Source organism: Vanessa atalanta, chromosome 3 (genome assembly GCF_905147765.1).
Source record: "Vanessa atalanta chromosome 3, ilVanAtal1.2, whole genome shotgun sequence".
NCBI classification, from domain to species: domain Eukaryota; kingdom Metazoa; phylum Arthropoda; class Insecta; order Lepidoptera; family Nymphalidae; genus Vanessa; species Vanessa atalanta.
Genome location: NC_061873.1, coordinates 4,537,433 through 4,554,411, shown reverse-complemented (window position 1 = coordinate 4,554,411; position 16,979 = coordinate 4,537,433). Strand labels below are relative to the sequence as shown.

General features: G+C 35.2%; 1 protein-coding gene across 3 annotated transcripts; it reads right to left on the bottom strand.

The window, feature by feature from the left end:
* Nucleotides 1–110: 110 nt before the first annotated feature.
* LOC125077445 (rho-associated protein kinase 2) lies at nucleotides 111–16,947 on the bottom strand. 3 transcript variants are annotated; one of them, XM_047689421.1, is made up of 14 exons: nucleotides 16,326–16,947; nucleotides 13,237–15,165; nucleotides 13,075–13,098; nucleotides 12,687–12,847; nucleotides 12,131–12,340; nucleotides 7,741–7,931; nucleotides 7,305–7,479; nucleotides 6,549–6,706; nucleotides 6,005–6,206; nucleotides 5,654–5,922; nucleotides 5,234–5,391; nucleotides 4,746–4,871; nucleotides 4,272–4,482; nucleotides 111–4,000 (listed from the first exon to the last, which is right to left on the bottom strand). In XM_047689421.1, the coding sequence occupies exons 1-14, from the start codon at nucleotides 16,504–16,506 to the stop codon at nucleotides 3,907–3,909; spliced, it is 4,089 nt and encodes a 1,362-aa protein (XP_047545377.1). In that variant the 5' UTR covers nucleotides 16,507–16,947; the 3' UTR covers nucleotides 111–3,906. The 3 variants fall into 3 exon arrangements, with proteins under 3 accessions (XP_047545377.1, XP_047545378.1, XP_047545380.1); XM_047689422.1 differs by lacking the exon at nucleotides 13,075–13,098 and having other exon boundaries at nucleotides 13,225–15,165; XM_047689424.1 differs by lacking the exon at nucleotides 13,075–13,098.
* Nucleotides 16,948–16,979: the final 32 nt, after the last annotated feature.

Here is a 16,979-nt window from a genome sequence, read left to right as displayed (position 1 = left end):
GAGATTAATTATATTTCATATTTCTGTTGATTTATGGTAGTATTTATTATTGTTATCATTAAGAATAAAATGTTAATATTTTAAACTAAATAAAACGATGAATTTTAAAATGTTATTTATTTTTTCACAAATGTAGCACTTATGAGCTAGGCATTAATTTTATGATAAAATTAATAATTTTCTTTACAATATACAAATTCCTTAAAAAATCCATAAAATATTGGTTTATTTGAAAACATATGTACATTATCATAACTATCAATACATATAACATAGTATGTCTAGATGATATGGGAGTGGGCCGTGTAGCTAAGGCACGTGGTATATTAGTATTGCAACAGACGTCGGACGTCGGACGTCGCACACGCAGCGACCTTGTCGCGACGTCGAAACGGAAATGCACCGACAACACGCCGACAGCGCTCCGATGCCGTATTGTCTGCGCACTGCAGTTTGTACTAAGACTATATCAAATTCTAAAGCACATTTAACGAAAGATTCTCCGATTATAATAATTAATAAGCATTAAAAAAATATACCCACTTATCGACAAACAGTAAATGTTTAATGTATTATCATCAGCATTAGATATCTGAGAAGCTAGCTAGTTAGGAACTTACAATTTTAAATTGATAAATAAAAACGTTATGATGTAATACAATAAATAATTTATCATAATGACGATTGTACACTGCTCGCTATTGAAATGATGCTCCAGGGGCCACATTTCGAGAGTATTTTTGTACCACCACCGAGACCATTTCTACTAAATAAAAATACTCCCGAATATGTTTAACAACAATAGAAACCAGCGCAGTAATTATGCATTATAAACATATTATAATTTAGGTACTGAATTAATATTAATGACAAGCATAATTTATTTGTTAACGGAATAACGTTAAAAAAATAATAAATTGCAATTATTTGTATAAATTAAAATTCCAAAATTTCTTTGGCAATAAACAGAAATATCCGAACGTGCGTAACAAATTATTTTTTGGGGTTAACGATGGAATGACGTCACACGACAGAATGCAATAGCTGCCTAACAAAATAAAATTGAAAAATGCATCTCAAAATATAAGCGTATAACTACGATTAATTGCAATTTATAAAACATTTAAGTACGTATATTTAAAATTCGTATGTCAGTTATGTATTGAGTAGAGATTTTTTTCAAACTTAAAACTAGAATATATAAAAGCGATAACTGGTCAAGCGAAATGGTTTAACTCGAGACGACGTAAAACTAAGATAAACAAAAATCAACATAGCTTTGTTGCAGGAATGTTAACAGTTCGTAGAGCAATAATAAACAGCGCATAATAATGTTTAACAAGAACCATTAGTAACAACAATGCGTCGGAGGCCTGTTTCGCTTTAGCACCACGGGTGTTACCTACACACGTCTATTATCACAGCTGTCCGAGTTTGAGCCTTCTTCTACCGTTCCGGCGTCTTTCACAATTAGGCCAAATTTTATACAGAAATTAAAACACCAATACCGATATGCGTGTGTTTATACTACACTGGTGTTACCGAGAACATTAAGAATATGGACAAGTATTCTTTATCGTGTAGAAGGATTTCAAGCGGTGTCCTGTGTAACAAATGTACTTTCATATCTAATTTTGTACTTTATTGATCACTTCATTGACTGCATTTTATGACAATCTAACGGTCTTCATTTGTTTCATTGAAAATTAATTATGTAATTCCTACACATAATAAGCTCACATTGGTGTCATTTTACACAACCGTTTTAGGTGACTTCACTAATTATATATTTAAAGTTTATTTAGCTATAATTTGTACATGTTTTATCATAGAGCGAAATTTGGCACCAAGGAAATGAATTTGAAATGAACTTATTAAATCAACTAGTATTTTTAAGCTGAACACACGTGATTTTGTTGGGTTAATATTTAAAAAATACAGACGAATTGCATAAGCAAAGAATGAGTAATTTACTTTCACAATATTTCGTTTTAACGTCTACAACTTTCTTTGCCTATGGGCTACATTAATCTGAAGGAGACAAAGGGAAGCACATCTGTATCTTATGTTAGGTCAATTGCAAACTCATGTTATGTATTAGTGAGGTTGAGCAAATACCAAGAACTACAAAACATTATGGCACTATACCTCGTTAATGAAGATTGTCAACGCAAACTTACTTAAAATTGGTTCCCTAAGTTGTATGACATTTCGTAAGTACATGGACTTTTACGTTTCCGTGTCTAGTAAACCACTATTAGTGTTAGCATTCATTTTTACTCTAATCAATTCCGTTTTACTATTGCTTGATCTTATTTTGTAATATTTTCAAAAAAAAGTTATTGAGAGTGTTAACTTTTGTATATACTATAATTGTTTTTTGTCGCGTTTTAAAAATACTTATTACGCGCAAAACCTCTTAATTTTATTAATTATTATACACGCTTCGTTTGGTTTTTCGAACATTTTTAACTTGGAAAATATCGTTTTTTCTTAACGAGCGATTATTGCGCAATTATTTTTTTAAAACACTCCCTACATACGCCACACCATAACGCGGTATTAGTGAACAAACTATACAAGTACAAATATTTTGGTCATTACTAACAAATACCTTTAGGACCTCGTATAACGTTGTGAAAATTTCATATCTTTGCAATACAAACTCTTACTACTAACAACACTTGGTTAAAATTGTCTCATTCTAGTCTCATCGTAATTGACTGGAAATTACTGGAATGGCTTCTTTTAGCTAAGATTAACTGTTTGTAAGTATAAAAAGTAATTTTATACAAAAGTTGAATTATCCTTAATTGACTGAAAACTGAATTGTATCAATCTACTGTGAAGTCCCGCACCAACGATGTTGTCGTTTGAAATTATTCGAAAACAACGACTGTACTCATAAAGTAAATAACATGGTTGCCAATCAGTCGACCGATACCCAAACAGAGCGCGCCTAAAAGCGTTTAACGATTCATTAATCTTTCGCGATCTACTTAAAAGCAAATCTATCGCACCAAAGTCACGACAGAACTCCGTCGCCTATTAACGCGTAATAAAATTATATTACAAATTAAAATATAATATCAACACAATGTAACTAATATGTACACGTTGAAACTGATCGAAAATGAAATTATTAAAACTTTGTTACATCGATAATAATGGAGACTAATCTATTTAGTAGCACATATTTCTTGTCAGTTTCAAAATATAATAAGAGTCACGTAACAAGAAAGCATGTGCGATCTCTCTTTTCTCACTAAACCGCCTTTAATGCATTCACTAATTAAATAATTATTGATTACGTTCGTTGGCAATTTTTTATTCAAATTCAATCATTATTTTATTCACTTACATGTCCCTTATCGAAACGACAACAGCGACAGCGACATTCAATTGACACCAAACAATTGAAGTACGCTTTTTTGAAAGATATTTTTCTATATCAATTTTTTTTAAAATGAGTACAAAATTTAAGGACTTATGTCATTGCAATAATGCCAATACTTATTGTTAGTCAAAATTCAAACGAGACTAGCGAACATAATATTAAGTATCATAGATTTTATTTCAGTTAATAATTTTTGTCTGAAATTCTTGAACTGACTAAAAACACACCTAAATATTTTTATTCATTTTAAATTGAATATAAAATAAGTGTGATATAAAAGGAATATTAAAATTCAAATTTCAAAAAATGACACAACGGGTTTATCGTAGGGTAAGACGGATGTAACATTTCGATGATGACATGATTACCGGTACGACGTCAAGACCAGGCGTGAATAAGATGCAAATGTATGTATTCGATTCTCTGTCATAAAATATATGCCAGAGATCCCTTTTCCTGGGGAGATAACATCCGGCGATATTTGATGGTAGCGCAGCGCCCCGTGCGCGTCACTGCCGCGGGAGCGACGCGTTGGCGGGCAGCGTGGAGCTGCGCTGCGACGCGTTCATGTAGGCCGCCTTCAGGTTCGAGCGCATGGAATCTCTGAAAAATAAAAAGATTAACGTTTAATATCACCGCTACCGACTCGCCCCATAGCGACTGGCAAATATTCTTATTATAAAAAATTCATTTTATAAAAAAAACTGCATTTATCTTTTAGTCAAGTCGCACATCATTATAAGAGCATACCACGAATAAAAGGTGTGCGGTACAAACTCGTACAGTCTCTATTTTTGATACGACTAAATATAAAATAAAAGTTTACGAAGCTACGAGGCAAGCGAGAAAGAAAATTCAGCTCGTTCATAGAGACCTAGGCGACAGCTTGGTGTGGTCGTGGTTGGTGTGCGCGGCGCGGTACCCGTAGCGCTGCACGCGCCGCGCCAGGCGCGCCACCCAGCGGCGCTGCTCGGGCGCGGCGGGCGCCAGCAGCAGCAGCTCGCGCGCGCGGTCCGCGTGCAGCTTGCACGCCGCCACGCCCTCGCCCTCCGACACGTGCTCGGCGTGGATCTTCATGCGGCAACCTGCGGCGCGCCGACTTACATTATACCGTCTGTAGTCTGTACGTGTTGCGCGACTGTGCAACCGTCGGAGGAGATTTACCTCGAAATATAATCGGTCGGTATATTTCAGGAGATGAGGAGATTTAGTGGGTCTTTTCAGACATTTCAAACCCAAAGTTATAGGTACCCTTCTGTAGAAGGAGTTATTCGGAGTTTCGCTTCACATGGACAGAGGGATAGGACAGATGGGGACTTTTCATTGAAATGATCACGGAATGACTTACGCCGACACTCGTAAGCCTGCGGCGGACGGAACATGTGCCACAGCGGACGCGTGCACACCTCGCACGCGGTGGGGATGTGGTACGTGATGCTGACCAGGTCGTGGCCCTTGTGTTGGACTGTGTTTCCTGAAATAAGTAGAATATAATATTATAGCACATAATATACATAAAACCGATTTCTTGCTAAAAAAAAAGAATAAAACCAGAAAGAAAAATCGATCTATTATTGATTTTAAAGGTTGTACTTTAACTAAACAATATAATAATGTTTAAAAAACGATCTAATCATTAAGGATTTACCAAATTTTGAAAAGGAATTTTTCAAATTTACTTTTGCTAAACTGTTAAATGATTACGAAATTGTATTTCATTACAACTAGAAATAAAACCAATATTCTTGCGAAAATATTCCTACTAATCCCATTCAACTAACTAGTACATCATCAACCATGCAAAGTGCACTGTCAGTGACCCGGCAGTGTACCCACCGGCGTGGTCGGCGCCGTCGGCGGGCTGGTCCTGCGCGTCGCCCGGCCGGCGCGCCTCGCCCTCGCCCGCGTACAGCAGCTGGAAGATGCGCGGGATGTCCTTCGCGTCGGCGCGGATGACGTCGCCCTGCGTCACCGACCGCACGTGGAACACTTTGCTGCGATGTGAACATAAAATGTTGTGAATATTACTATTGTATATAATATTACATAGTACTATATATGTATTTAGTAGGCTATTTTAATATAATATATTTAAATACTTCAAAACCAATGTCAATACAAAATAATGAACGAACTATATAATTAACTTTACTTGAAATAAAATACATAAAAGGCAATGAATGGAACAGGACTAAAAAAACTATATGTATATAGAATACGTATGTATAACATTATTTAAAACAAACAAAAAAGTACCTCAAATCCAATATCATGACTGGATCTGTAGTGTTCTGCTTATCGTTCTCGGTGTTGTAGAAGATAATTTTCTTAGAGGAGACGACGACATACTGTTTCTTCCAGCCATGCCTGCGTATGTTCTGCTTGAAGGGCACTGAGAGCCAGCCCTCTAGGGTCTGTTCCGTCTCGCCATCCTCCGCGTCGGCGGACGACTGTGAGGCGGTCTCGCTTGTTAACGCAGCTAACTTTTCTTTAAGCTGTTCGATTTCTACGTCTTTGCTATCCACCTGCAATATGAAAAGTAAAATAGTATCATGAGTACACTTCAATTGCAGCTTAGTGAGTATATATGTATATAGATGTACAAACCTCCATGGCGAGCCGAAGTCTCGTCTGCTGCTCCTCAAGCAACTGCTGCTGCGCATCCTGCAGATCTCGCTGCAGTTTTGCGATGTGCTGATCTGATTTCTCCTTCTCCCGCGTCAACTCTTGCTGCAACTTGCGGTAGTCCTTGTCCTTGCGCACTGACATCTTGCTCTTGTTTTTCGTTGAGGCAGGATTCATATCTTTTCTGTTAACAAAGCCAAGGTTTATGTTGGAACTTCAAATAAATTCAACATAATTTTTATTGTAATAATTTGTACTAAAAATATTATAAAAATCATGTTCGTGGTTTTTTCCATTCTATAGTTTGTTATGGAAATTTGAGTTTAAGCAGATCATAATTTACGTAATGTATAATGGTTTAAATACTTTTTAAGAGTGAATCATGGAATTTTCATATTTTTCCCTTTTTTCCCTTAATTAATAAGTAAGTGTAAACATTTCGACGATTACTAGTTATAATCAGAGTATCAATCTTAAACACAAACAATAAAGTTTTTTTTTTTAAATAATGTTACAAAATAAATACCTGTTCATAATCTCAGCCAATTTGTTAACGGCTTGCTGCTTGAGCATGATCTCAGAGTTGAGCTTCTTGTTGAGGCGGTCGACGTCCTCCTGCAGCCGCTGCATGGTCGCCAGCCGCTCCGCCAGCGCCGTGCCGCTGCGACGCAGCTCGTCCACTTCCTGCACACGACGCATAAATAACAATTATACCCATTTCTACAATATATATCGACTGCGAATCACTTGCAGCATATGAAAGCATATTAACTTGAATTGTACATGTAAAAATAATGTGATATCAATAATTAACTATATATATTTTGTCGTTGTAACCACTTTTTTACTAACGACATTTCGATAGATTCGTATCTACCGTGGTTCATGATCAATTTTGTATTCGTGGCCGATGTTTGACTAACTAATGGTCGGTTTGTGAATTACTTTTAATGTCAACTTATTGATATTGTGAGTGTGACTTATAAAAGTGCGTTATAACATCTTCCCCTTAGAAATTTAAAGTTGTAAATAGTTTTGGCCAACTTTACATTCGCCATAATTATTAACCTTTATATTTATAATTATTTAAATATAATTATAGAAATCAATATCAGACTCTGTTTCGGTTTGACAAGGCTCATCTAGCTGCACATTATGAAACTGCGATCATGATTAATATAAAATATTTTTCCTGTTATAAGTCGAGTAACGAGCATTTTAGTATAATAAACATCGAGTGTGCTCTCTCATAAGGCGCCGAGTAAGTGTGTATGTGCGAGACCTTCCGCTGCAGGTCGATGGTGGCCCTGTTCTCGTGGTCGCGGTCGCGCAGGCCCTGCAGCAGCGCGTCGCGCGCCGCCAGGTCCCCGCGGTGCTGCGCCAGCGCGTCGCGCATCTCCAGCTCCTTCATCGTCTTCTCCTTCTCCAGCTCGCCCACCGTCTCCTCCGCTATCGACCTGCGCGCGATCGACGTCTTAGTGTTTCGACTTACTTTCCATATAACCCTACCTTATGATTTTCGAGTAAACTTGGAAATTATTGCAAAAAAAATATACATTTTTGTAATTTGAAATTTAAAATACTAATATCTAATTTCAATAGACGTAATGATGTTTAGTTCGTTTAAAACTTAATCAACTATTTCTTTTATATCAATTGATCGATAAGAGATCTGAAATGATAAAATGTTGATGATAATGATAAAGTGTAAATGATACCTAGCGATGGCTTCCGAGTCGGCGCGCGCGATGGCGAGCTGCAGCTGGTGCATGAGGCTGGCGCGCTCCTGCTCGAGGTCGCGAGCTGCGCGCGTGCTATCCTCCAGCTGCGCGCGCAGCTCGCTCGCCTGCGTGCGATACACCACGCAGTAATGCTGCTCGTTCTCCAGCTGAGATCGTAACTCCTCGCTCTGAAATAAGAGTAAAGTAAGTTAACAGCTTACGGTTTTTCTTTGTGAGTAATTGTAAAGCAACAGATCCAATGGGTCAGCCGGTTCGAATTAATTATCTATCATTGCTAGTTGATACATCCATCGTCACGATGAACTGTTCATCGCACGGTCAATATGCCGCCAAATAAGAGGAGACTAAGATAATAAGTTCCCTGCGGCTGTCATTACACTGGCTCACCCAGCATCCAAATCGAAACAAAACAATGTATTGCTGTATGACGGTATAATTCAGCAAATCGAGTGGGTGCTACCGATTGAGTCGAGCTTGAACAAAGCCCTACGACTAGTAAAAGTTTCCTTCCTCCTCGTTAATATAGCTCGCTTGCTCAATAACACGCCTATAATTAAGTTAATCATAACGATAGGCCATGCTTGCCTTATATCATACAAAAAACTATATTTTCTTGTTTTATACGCATTATGACTAATCTGTAATCATAGCTATGTGTAAATGTATTATAAATAAATAAGCATAATGAAAACACTAAATTTTAAGGGCGGTGACCAGGTATATAATGACATCGAAATATATTACTTTTACATATACAAGAACCTATAATTCAATGAAACCTAATATAATAGAAGTAATATTATACTGGAAGCTGTTTATATTAATATCAGAGCAAATAAAAAATAACGCTAATTACGTGCAACTTTCCATTTAGTATTTTAAAATTAATTTGGGAAAATGTTCAAACATAAACTAAATTTGTTAACCGTTACTTCATGACCGCTCGACGGCTAACACCGGGTTTATCGAGGCGTGACCATCTCGACTCAAATAAAGCATCAAAATGTATTTCTTGTTTTTTTTTTAGGATTAGTCTTTATTAGCGCTCGACACTCGTGTATGTGTGACTCATTCATATTTTAAATTTTTAAACTAGTATCAACGACAAAATTGTTTTGACAAAATATTCATAAGCCACCGGATATATTTATGTGACAACCGCATAATGCAAATTAAGTAACACTCGTAAAACCTTATGTAACAAATTTTACATCTCAGATTGTTGCACGTTGGGTGATAGACATTTTAATGACTAAAATATAATCACAGAAACATATATATACGTTTCTATTTAGGACATTTGTTACTCGATATACCGACTGTACTTTGTTATGATACGATACGCACGTTTGTACGTTTTATATATTTAGTTTTGATCGCATCAGTAATTGAAAACCATATTTAAAGGCTATAGTGACTAAACTTGATTCAATAAAATGACAACTGGTTGAGGAAGAGCAGGAAATAAAACCAAGAAAAATATTCCGTAAATGAAGTTATGCAATAATGCTAGCTTTTTATGGACCTGTCCACTCGCCTAGTATTAGCTTTAATAACATTAATAAAATCTAATATAAGTAGCATTCACGATATTTCTTAATAAAAACACAATTTTATGCAATAGAGGATAGCTAACGCAACTTGTTGATAGTACGGAATAAATACAACAAACGAATACATAAATATTTGTTAGGGTTTTTTTAAGAAACTATTGCAGGTGGTTTTTTTTCCGTGGACAAGGAAGTAGACAGTTTTTGATTTACAGTATTACCTAAATCTGAATTTTTACTAACATGTTAGCTGACACTGTGTGTGGTTATAATTAAAAAATAGCTTTTAAAGATTTATTTAGGTGTACATACGACCGACAAATAGACATTATGCTCAAGTTGTTCATCACTAATAATAATCAAACGGCTTGATTATTTCAATGATAATATTTTGCTGACAATTTGCGATTTTAGATTAAACCTAATTCAAATGACAAAATGCATAAAATCCCATGTGAAAAATTATATACAAACAGAATCGTCAAGTACGAACGTGAAAGAAAAAGTAAACTCGAACACTAACACGATAAAGAATATTATTTGATACAGATAATACAATAGATATACAAACAATACTTATAATTATATATTTATTAATTGAAATGTAAAAAACTATATATCATCAATCTTATAAATTGAAAACGTATAGATTTCAATAAAACCGTAGAAATTTTGTGTTAGTTTAATTATATTTATTGATGTATCTATGTATGTGTTATATGTTTGTATATCAATATAGCTTGTCTCGACGGTTACTGGTAAGAACACATTGATATCGGTTCTACGAATGTTTATCTTTATTTTCTGGGCGCATCAATCGAGCTTCTGTTTAAATAAGATAAAATATTTAAAATTGCTCTAGGCAACTCTGTTAAACTACAACAATATCAATTACATTTGTATTTTAATTCATTCCATACATCTTAAATACTATTCACCGTAAACTCATTTATACGGCTATTAATTGGTGTAGTGGTCACGATTTCAGTATTTGATCCCACTTATGATAACTGTATTATGTTTGAGTCGTTCGTATATTTTTTTTATCAAATAGGCAGACGCACGTGTAAATAGGCCACCTGATGGTGATTGGTCACTACCGCCCATAGACATGGCAGACAGGCTCACTAACCCTTAAAACTGGAAACCAACAATAACAAAGTATTGCTGCTTGACGATAGAATATATGATGAGTGGGTGGTGCCTACAAAGACGGGCTAAGACAAAGCCCTATAACCAAAAACAATAAAAAATTATAATAAATTGTAAAATTAATCCGAACTAATGTTATAAATGCGAAAGTGACTTTGCTTATTATTTATTTGTTACGCATTCACGTTTGTAACTATTCGACAGATCATCATTATTAATAAATTTTGCATACACTTTGTAACCCTGTTACATAACACCTAGCCCGCCCCTCCTATACCGCGGGCGGGAATCGGTTACAAAATAAAAATGTCAAAAATCAAAAAAATACTTATTGAAATAAGTAAGTTATGAAAATTAAATGGCATTTGATGCGCAAGTATCAAATTGAATAGTATTTAGGTTAAATTACAGAGGACTATCGTATCGTGTGACCTTTGTTGTTTTCGTCAGCAGGAACGTAATATGGATGCCCATTTCAATTAGCGCATCTTAATGGACAATGTTGATAAATTGAACCAAGTTAATTAATTATTATAAATATGACTTTAAACATAATATACAATATTATTATTTACGTAAACCGTTAGATATTCATTTCACGACGCTTTCTATGAGTTTATAATAGAACGACGTTTATAATATATATAAGAATAGAATAGAAATACCATATATATATATATATATTCTACTCTTTTATACACACTTCAAAAATGTAAATAAAAAAAAAATCAGAACTATTGGAAATTATTGTGAATGTTACAATATAATTATTAACTTCGCTGCATCTAGCGCTGTTTGTAAATTTACGATAATTTATTTATTATTTTAATTATTTTATGAATACAATACAAAAATAGTACGGTGAAAAAAATGAGCCGTGTGAAATAAGAATGTGATGTCAATGAATATGGTAATTATAATTGCGTTTATTTTAAAGTCATGGGGTAAGCATTTTCCGGGAACCAGTTTAATAAGATTTTTGTAATAATGAAATAAATTCGTAATTTTAACCAATTAATAACATATTCACTAAGAAAAACCACAAAATACGTAATTCCAAGTTTATTTACTTAGAGTCGTACGCGCAGGTGTATCTTATAAGGCATAAGTTTGCTTGTGTGTATGTATGTGAGTGCTCACAATGAGTCATAATGTCGTAATGCCGCGAAGGACAGTCTATTTCGGCGTGATGAGACTATGATTAATTCAGAGAATAGTAAATAAAAGCAATGTGACAACGAAATGCATTGTCAAATAACACGAAGGAAAATTTATTCATACTAGATTCGAAATTCGACCACAACCATGAAAAACATATATTATATTATGCATTTTCATAAATAGCATATATTTTTTCTACTTGTCTTTTTTATCGATAACATTTAATATCTACCAAGCATAAAATAAGGAGAATACGTTGACATACAATCTACAAAAAGATACTGGACTGTTATTATAGATTATTATATCATTTTTTATATATATAAGAAGACTTCTTAAAACACCCAAAATATTATGGTGAAATAAAAAAGCTATCTTTATCTGGAGATTAATTCTAATAATCAATTTAGACATCTATTGTAATTAAACTTTTGAAACCGTTCATCGAGAATGTAAACTGTTCGCAACGATTTCAGCTGAGAAGAACACACGGCAGAACTCACCCTGACGTAGTGCATGTCGCGTTCGGCGGCGGCGGCGGCCAGCTTCTCGGACGCGTCGTGCAGCGCCGAGCGCACGGCCAGCAGGTCGCGCGCGCGCGCCTCGCGCTCGGCGTGCGCGGCGCGGCTCGCGGCCTCCGCCGCCGCCGTCTCGGCGCTCGCCGCCAGCCGCGCCGCGCGCTCCTGCTCCAGCGCCGCTTGCAGGCCCACCACCTGCGCACGATTCCTTTACACGCTACTGTCCCGTCGACGTTGGGGAGTCGTTTTTTTTGTTTCACTCTTTGTAAGTCGTGCAGTAAAACCATTAGAATATAGTTACACTCTTTCGAAACTAAGAGTGCAGCGCATCCTGTCTATTCGAAGTAATCGTTCAGTTGCATTGACTATTGGTATTTTACCTTAGAGCGGAACCTGATGTTCCGTGTCATATAATTATTATAAAACGTTATCTGGTTATCCAACTCCTGATTGAGTTCGTGATGAACCGAACGTTATTATCATCCGTCGGACTATTGGGGTTCTTCTCGAACAACTTAATACACAATAAACACTTGTTAACCTTTTCGCTCTCCTGTCGATGTTCACCCTCCAATTTTTGTAATCGTTGTTGCATTTGTCGATAATCAACACTTAACATAGACATTTGACGGTCTTTTTCTTGGGAAACTGAATCGGCACGTTGTCTTGCCGTTTTCTCTTCATTCAATTTGCCTTGTAAAGCTATAGAAAGAAAATAAAAATCATTTAAATAATAACATCCAATTATAGTTAGTACATAATAAGGCAGATATCTATTTTATGAATTTACTGCTACTGTCTAAGAGGTCTTAATTTGATTTTATGCGAAAGATTGAGCGTTATACTAAAATAAGATAGTAATTTAAAAACTACACCAAGTTAAATATGTATAAATAAATATTATGGATTTAATAGCAAAATTGACAAACCTGTCAAGATTTTTTCCAACGTTCCTGATGCATGCAAAACAATAACATAATGGTTTTTTAATCTTACTACACATAGCATACATTGAATAAAACGGGAAATAGCCTTTTCTAAGATTACATATATTAAATATTTCTAAATGGAATACATACGAAAATGCTCACCCTTGACCAGCTCCAAATTGGCTTCTTGTTTAGAAAGCAATTGAGAGCGCTGCGTCTCTTGATGAGCTCTTAGTTCTTGCTGGTACATGTGCTGTGAAGTTCTCAGATCGTGAGCCATCGAGGCATACTCCTTTTCCAAAGAAGAAACACGTTCCGAAAGTTGCCGATTATCAGTCATGATTTGTCCTAATCTTGTTGATGATCGCTCCAGCTCAGCATGAGCAGCATTCAACCGACTAGTTGCTTCAGCTACCGAAGCCTCCGCCCTTTGTTTAGCTGCCTTTACAGACCCGAGCTCCTCTGACAAAGTGCTACACTCTCTTTCGAGAGTGTCCCTCTGTGCTCGTAAGCTTGCCATGGTACCGTCGCTAACCGCAGCAGCTGCGGCTTGGGCTGCACTCAATTCCGCCGCTTGCTTACGTGATTTAGCTGCGGCTTCGGATTCTTGTTTTAACTTTTCCCGCATTTCTGTCAATTGTTTCTCTAACGCATTGATTTTTTCGTTATATATCTGTAAATTACTCATTTCTTTTGCTCTCTTACTCTGCTCTTCTTCTAAACGACGTTTAACTTCACTATAATTTAATTCGGCTTTTCTTCTGGAATCTGCCTCTATTTCCGCCTTACGTTGAATTTCTTTAAGATCATGTTTAAGGAGTGCCAACTCTTTATCAGTATCGGCTATAATTTTTTGATTTCTAATTTCTCTCTGTGAAATTTCGTCCAATTGAGTACAAAGCAGTACTTGCCTGTCTTCAAGTTTACGTCGTCCATCTCTTTCTCTTTCTAATAATTTTTCTAACTGCAATATTGCCTCAGACCCAACGTTGTTTATGTGATTATTAGATATCGTATCAACCACATCAGCAGGCTTTAGTCTACCTCCACAAAGTTGATAATCACCATTATATGTGAATCCTACAAATGGTAAATGATTGCCGACAAACGCTTTAGGAACAGGAAATGATTCATCTAAAGCATCGGACTTTTCAATATCGTCAAAATTTCTTGTGTCATCATCACTGGATAGTTCGGGTACAACTGGAGGAATAGAGTCCCTCAAGTTATCGAAACTCCACTGGTCATTAATAAAGAAAGGATGTTGTTTTATTTCATCTACACTATTCTTTCCAAGTCTTTTTACTCTATCAGTTAATAGGCCCCTTATCAATGATTTTGCTTCTTTTGATATTTCTACATCATCAGGAAATTGTAAAGAGTTTCTGTGATCCATTATTTTCCCATATGTTCCAACTAAACTATCAGCATAAAAAGGTGGATCACCAATTAACATCTCATATAAAAATATTCCCACAGCCCACCAATCACATTCACGGCCATAAACGCCTTCTCCATTTTGAGATTGTAATACCTCTGGTGAAATGTAATCTGGAGTACCTACAGCATTACTAGCTCGAACCAGGCCATCAGGTCCCATTCTCATGCAAGTGCCAAAATCTGCTAACTTCAAATGTCCATATTTGTCAATGAGCATATTGTCTGGTTTAACATCTCTATGAACAAAGCCCATACCATGGATAACATTGAGCGCAAGTACAATTTCCATAGTATAAAATTTCGCCCATTTTTCTGGTATGTCATAATTAGACATGAGACTAACAAGATCGCCACCAGGCATGTAATCCATTACCATATACAGATATTTATGGTCTTGAAAAGCAAAGTGTAGTTTAAGGATCCATTCAGAATTAGCATGAGCCATTATATGTCTTTCTTCCCAAAAAAATGTTGAATCTGATCTTTTAATCATTTCCACTTTACTAAGGAGTTTCATGGCAAATACCTGATGTGTGGATTTATGTCTGACTAGTTGAACTTCACCAAATGCACCTCGACCTATTACTTTAATCAGGTCAAAATCTGCTGCTTTCATACGCAAATCAATGATATCAGATGCAAACTCTTCATCTGCAACAAACTTTTAGAATTAAGTACACATAAATTATAATTACAATACAATAGACAACATAGTCAAAAATAATACCAATATTAAATGTGTGAGTGCTAAAGACCAACTTCTTCTAAAATATATATTTTATGAAAGGAACATTCAGTAACATATATGTTATTAAATGATCAATTTCATGTTTTTTCTAATTCTATGACAAGGTTTTTATATTAAATTATCCAAGTTTATTGTTTATTACCAATTTGTGTGATTTGATGATTTGACCATAATTCAATATAGCATAATCTATGTTACTTAAACAAAATTAGTTTGTTATATGAGATGTTATACACAATTTTTACTTGCATAAATAAGTTGAAGAAAAAACAACATTACTTATTGAGAGAATTTAGACCAAGGAAAAGAGCAGAAAATAGTTTGTCTAAAAAAAATAAAATTGTACTTCTTATACCGATAAAAAGAGTGAATAATGGTAATTTTATATTACAGCAATGTTAATTGAAATATTATTAAAGATTGTTGTTATGTTGGTGATGTTTGTTTACATTAATTTATTTTATAATATATTACAGCATATTATGTTGATTTATTAAGTGCAAATAAAACATAACATAAGTTGAACTAATCTAAAGGAATTCATGTTCTAGAGGATACTTTTAATTAAAGTGGTCTCAAATGTACACATATTCTGCACATTAAGCAAAAATTATGCAATTGTATGTGACTTGTAATTAAATGAGTTTACTAATTATCTGTCTAATGTAATTAATCAGTAATTATAATGTGAATTGATTTTACATATCTGTCCATCGGAGCAATGTCAAGGTTTATTTTGATAATAGTATTATTTTGTTATTAGTCAACATTAAAAATATTTTTCTTTAATATTTACTACTTGTACAAATTGCTTTTGTATAAAATTATTATTTTCATATTGGAATTTGAAAGTGCTATCCTGCTTTACATTTTATAGAAAAATAATTCAATTTAAACAAATGAATAAAACTCTGAATAATCAATTTGCTAATTGCATATCTATGGAAAAATAGGAAAAACGTCAATAACTTGTACCTTTATTTTAAATTAGAGTAAGCATTTTAGTATATATTTAGAAGGTTTTTTGTCTATAAAATTTTAATATATTCGTAAAAACACTCACATCGGCTTGTATAGGCTTCGACATTTTTCATTCGACGAATGGCCGGGTGATCGCAGTCAGAGACGAGTGCAGTGACAGTGTCGAGCAGGCAGTCCACGTTGCCGGTGGAGCGAGGATCGCAAAGTTTCTCCTCCAGCGCACGAAGACGCCGCAAGCGTTCCTCATCTTTTACTGTCTCCATACTGAACCCTGGGTCTGATTCTATCGGCCACTAAATACCACCGTACATTCTCCTGATAGGCACTACGAATGGGAACACCACTCTCATTACGACACATCAACAAGTTTATTGTCTCGTTATTTGCACTATCCAGCACTCCCTAACATACTATACAATAAGAAACTTATGTTTCATTATCAAAAAATTACTTGCTTTAGCTCAGAATGACAGCAGATAAAGGTGGTTCTCACAACAAAGCATATGCACGTTTGCAAACATAACCGATTGATTGTAGTTGTTTAGCGCATTAAATTTACTTTTAGTAGTTTTATTTCACTTATTTTCGATACTAATTGGCACAACATTAAAAATAATGTAAATTAACGTATTAATAAAAACCGCTTGATTGATGAACGATGATCGAACAATAATCTGAAGTTGGCAAAACATCGCAGGATTGCAATGGCGACTACAGTGTGAAATTCACAAACTTC

Excerpts from the sequence above, each read along its gene's own strand:
- LOC125077445 (XM_047689421.1), bottom strand. The coding sequence starts at position 16,506 with ATGGAGACAGTAAAAGATGAGGAACGCTTGCGGCGTCTTCGTGCGCTG. Across the intron at positions 12,848-13,074 it reads GTTGGAAAAAATCTTGACAG|CTTTACAAGGCAAATTGAAT; the intron begins GTTTGTCAATTT and ends TTCTTTCTATAG. Across the intron at positions 7,480-7,740 it reads GACTCGGAAGCCATCGCTAG|GTCGATAGCGGAGGAGACGG; the intron begins GTATCATTTACA and ends GATCGCGCGCAG.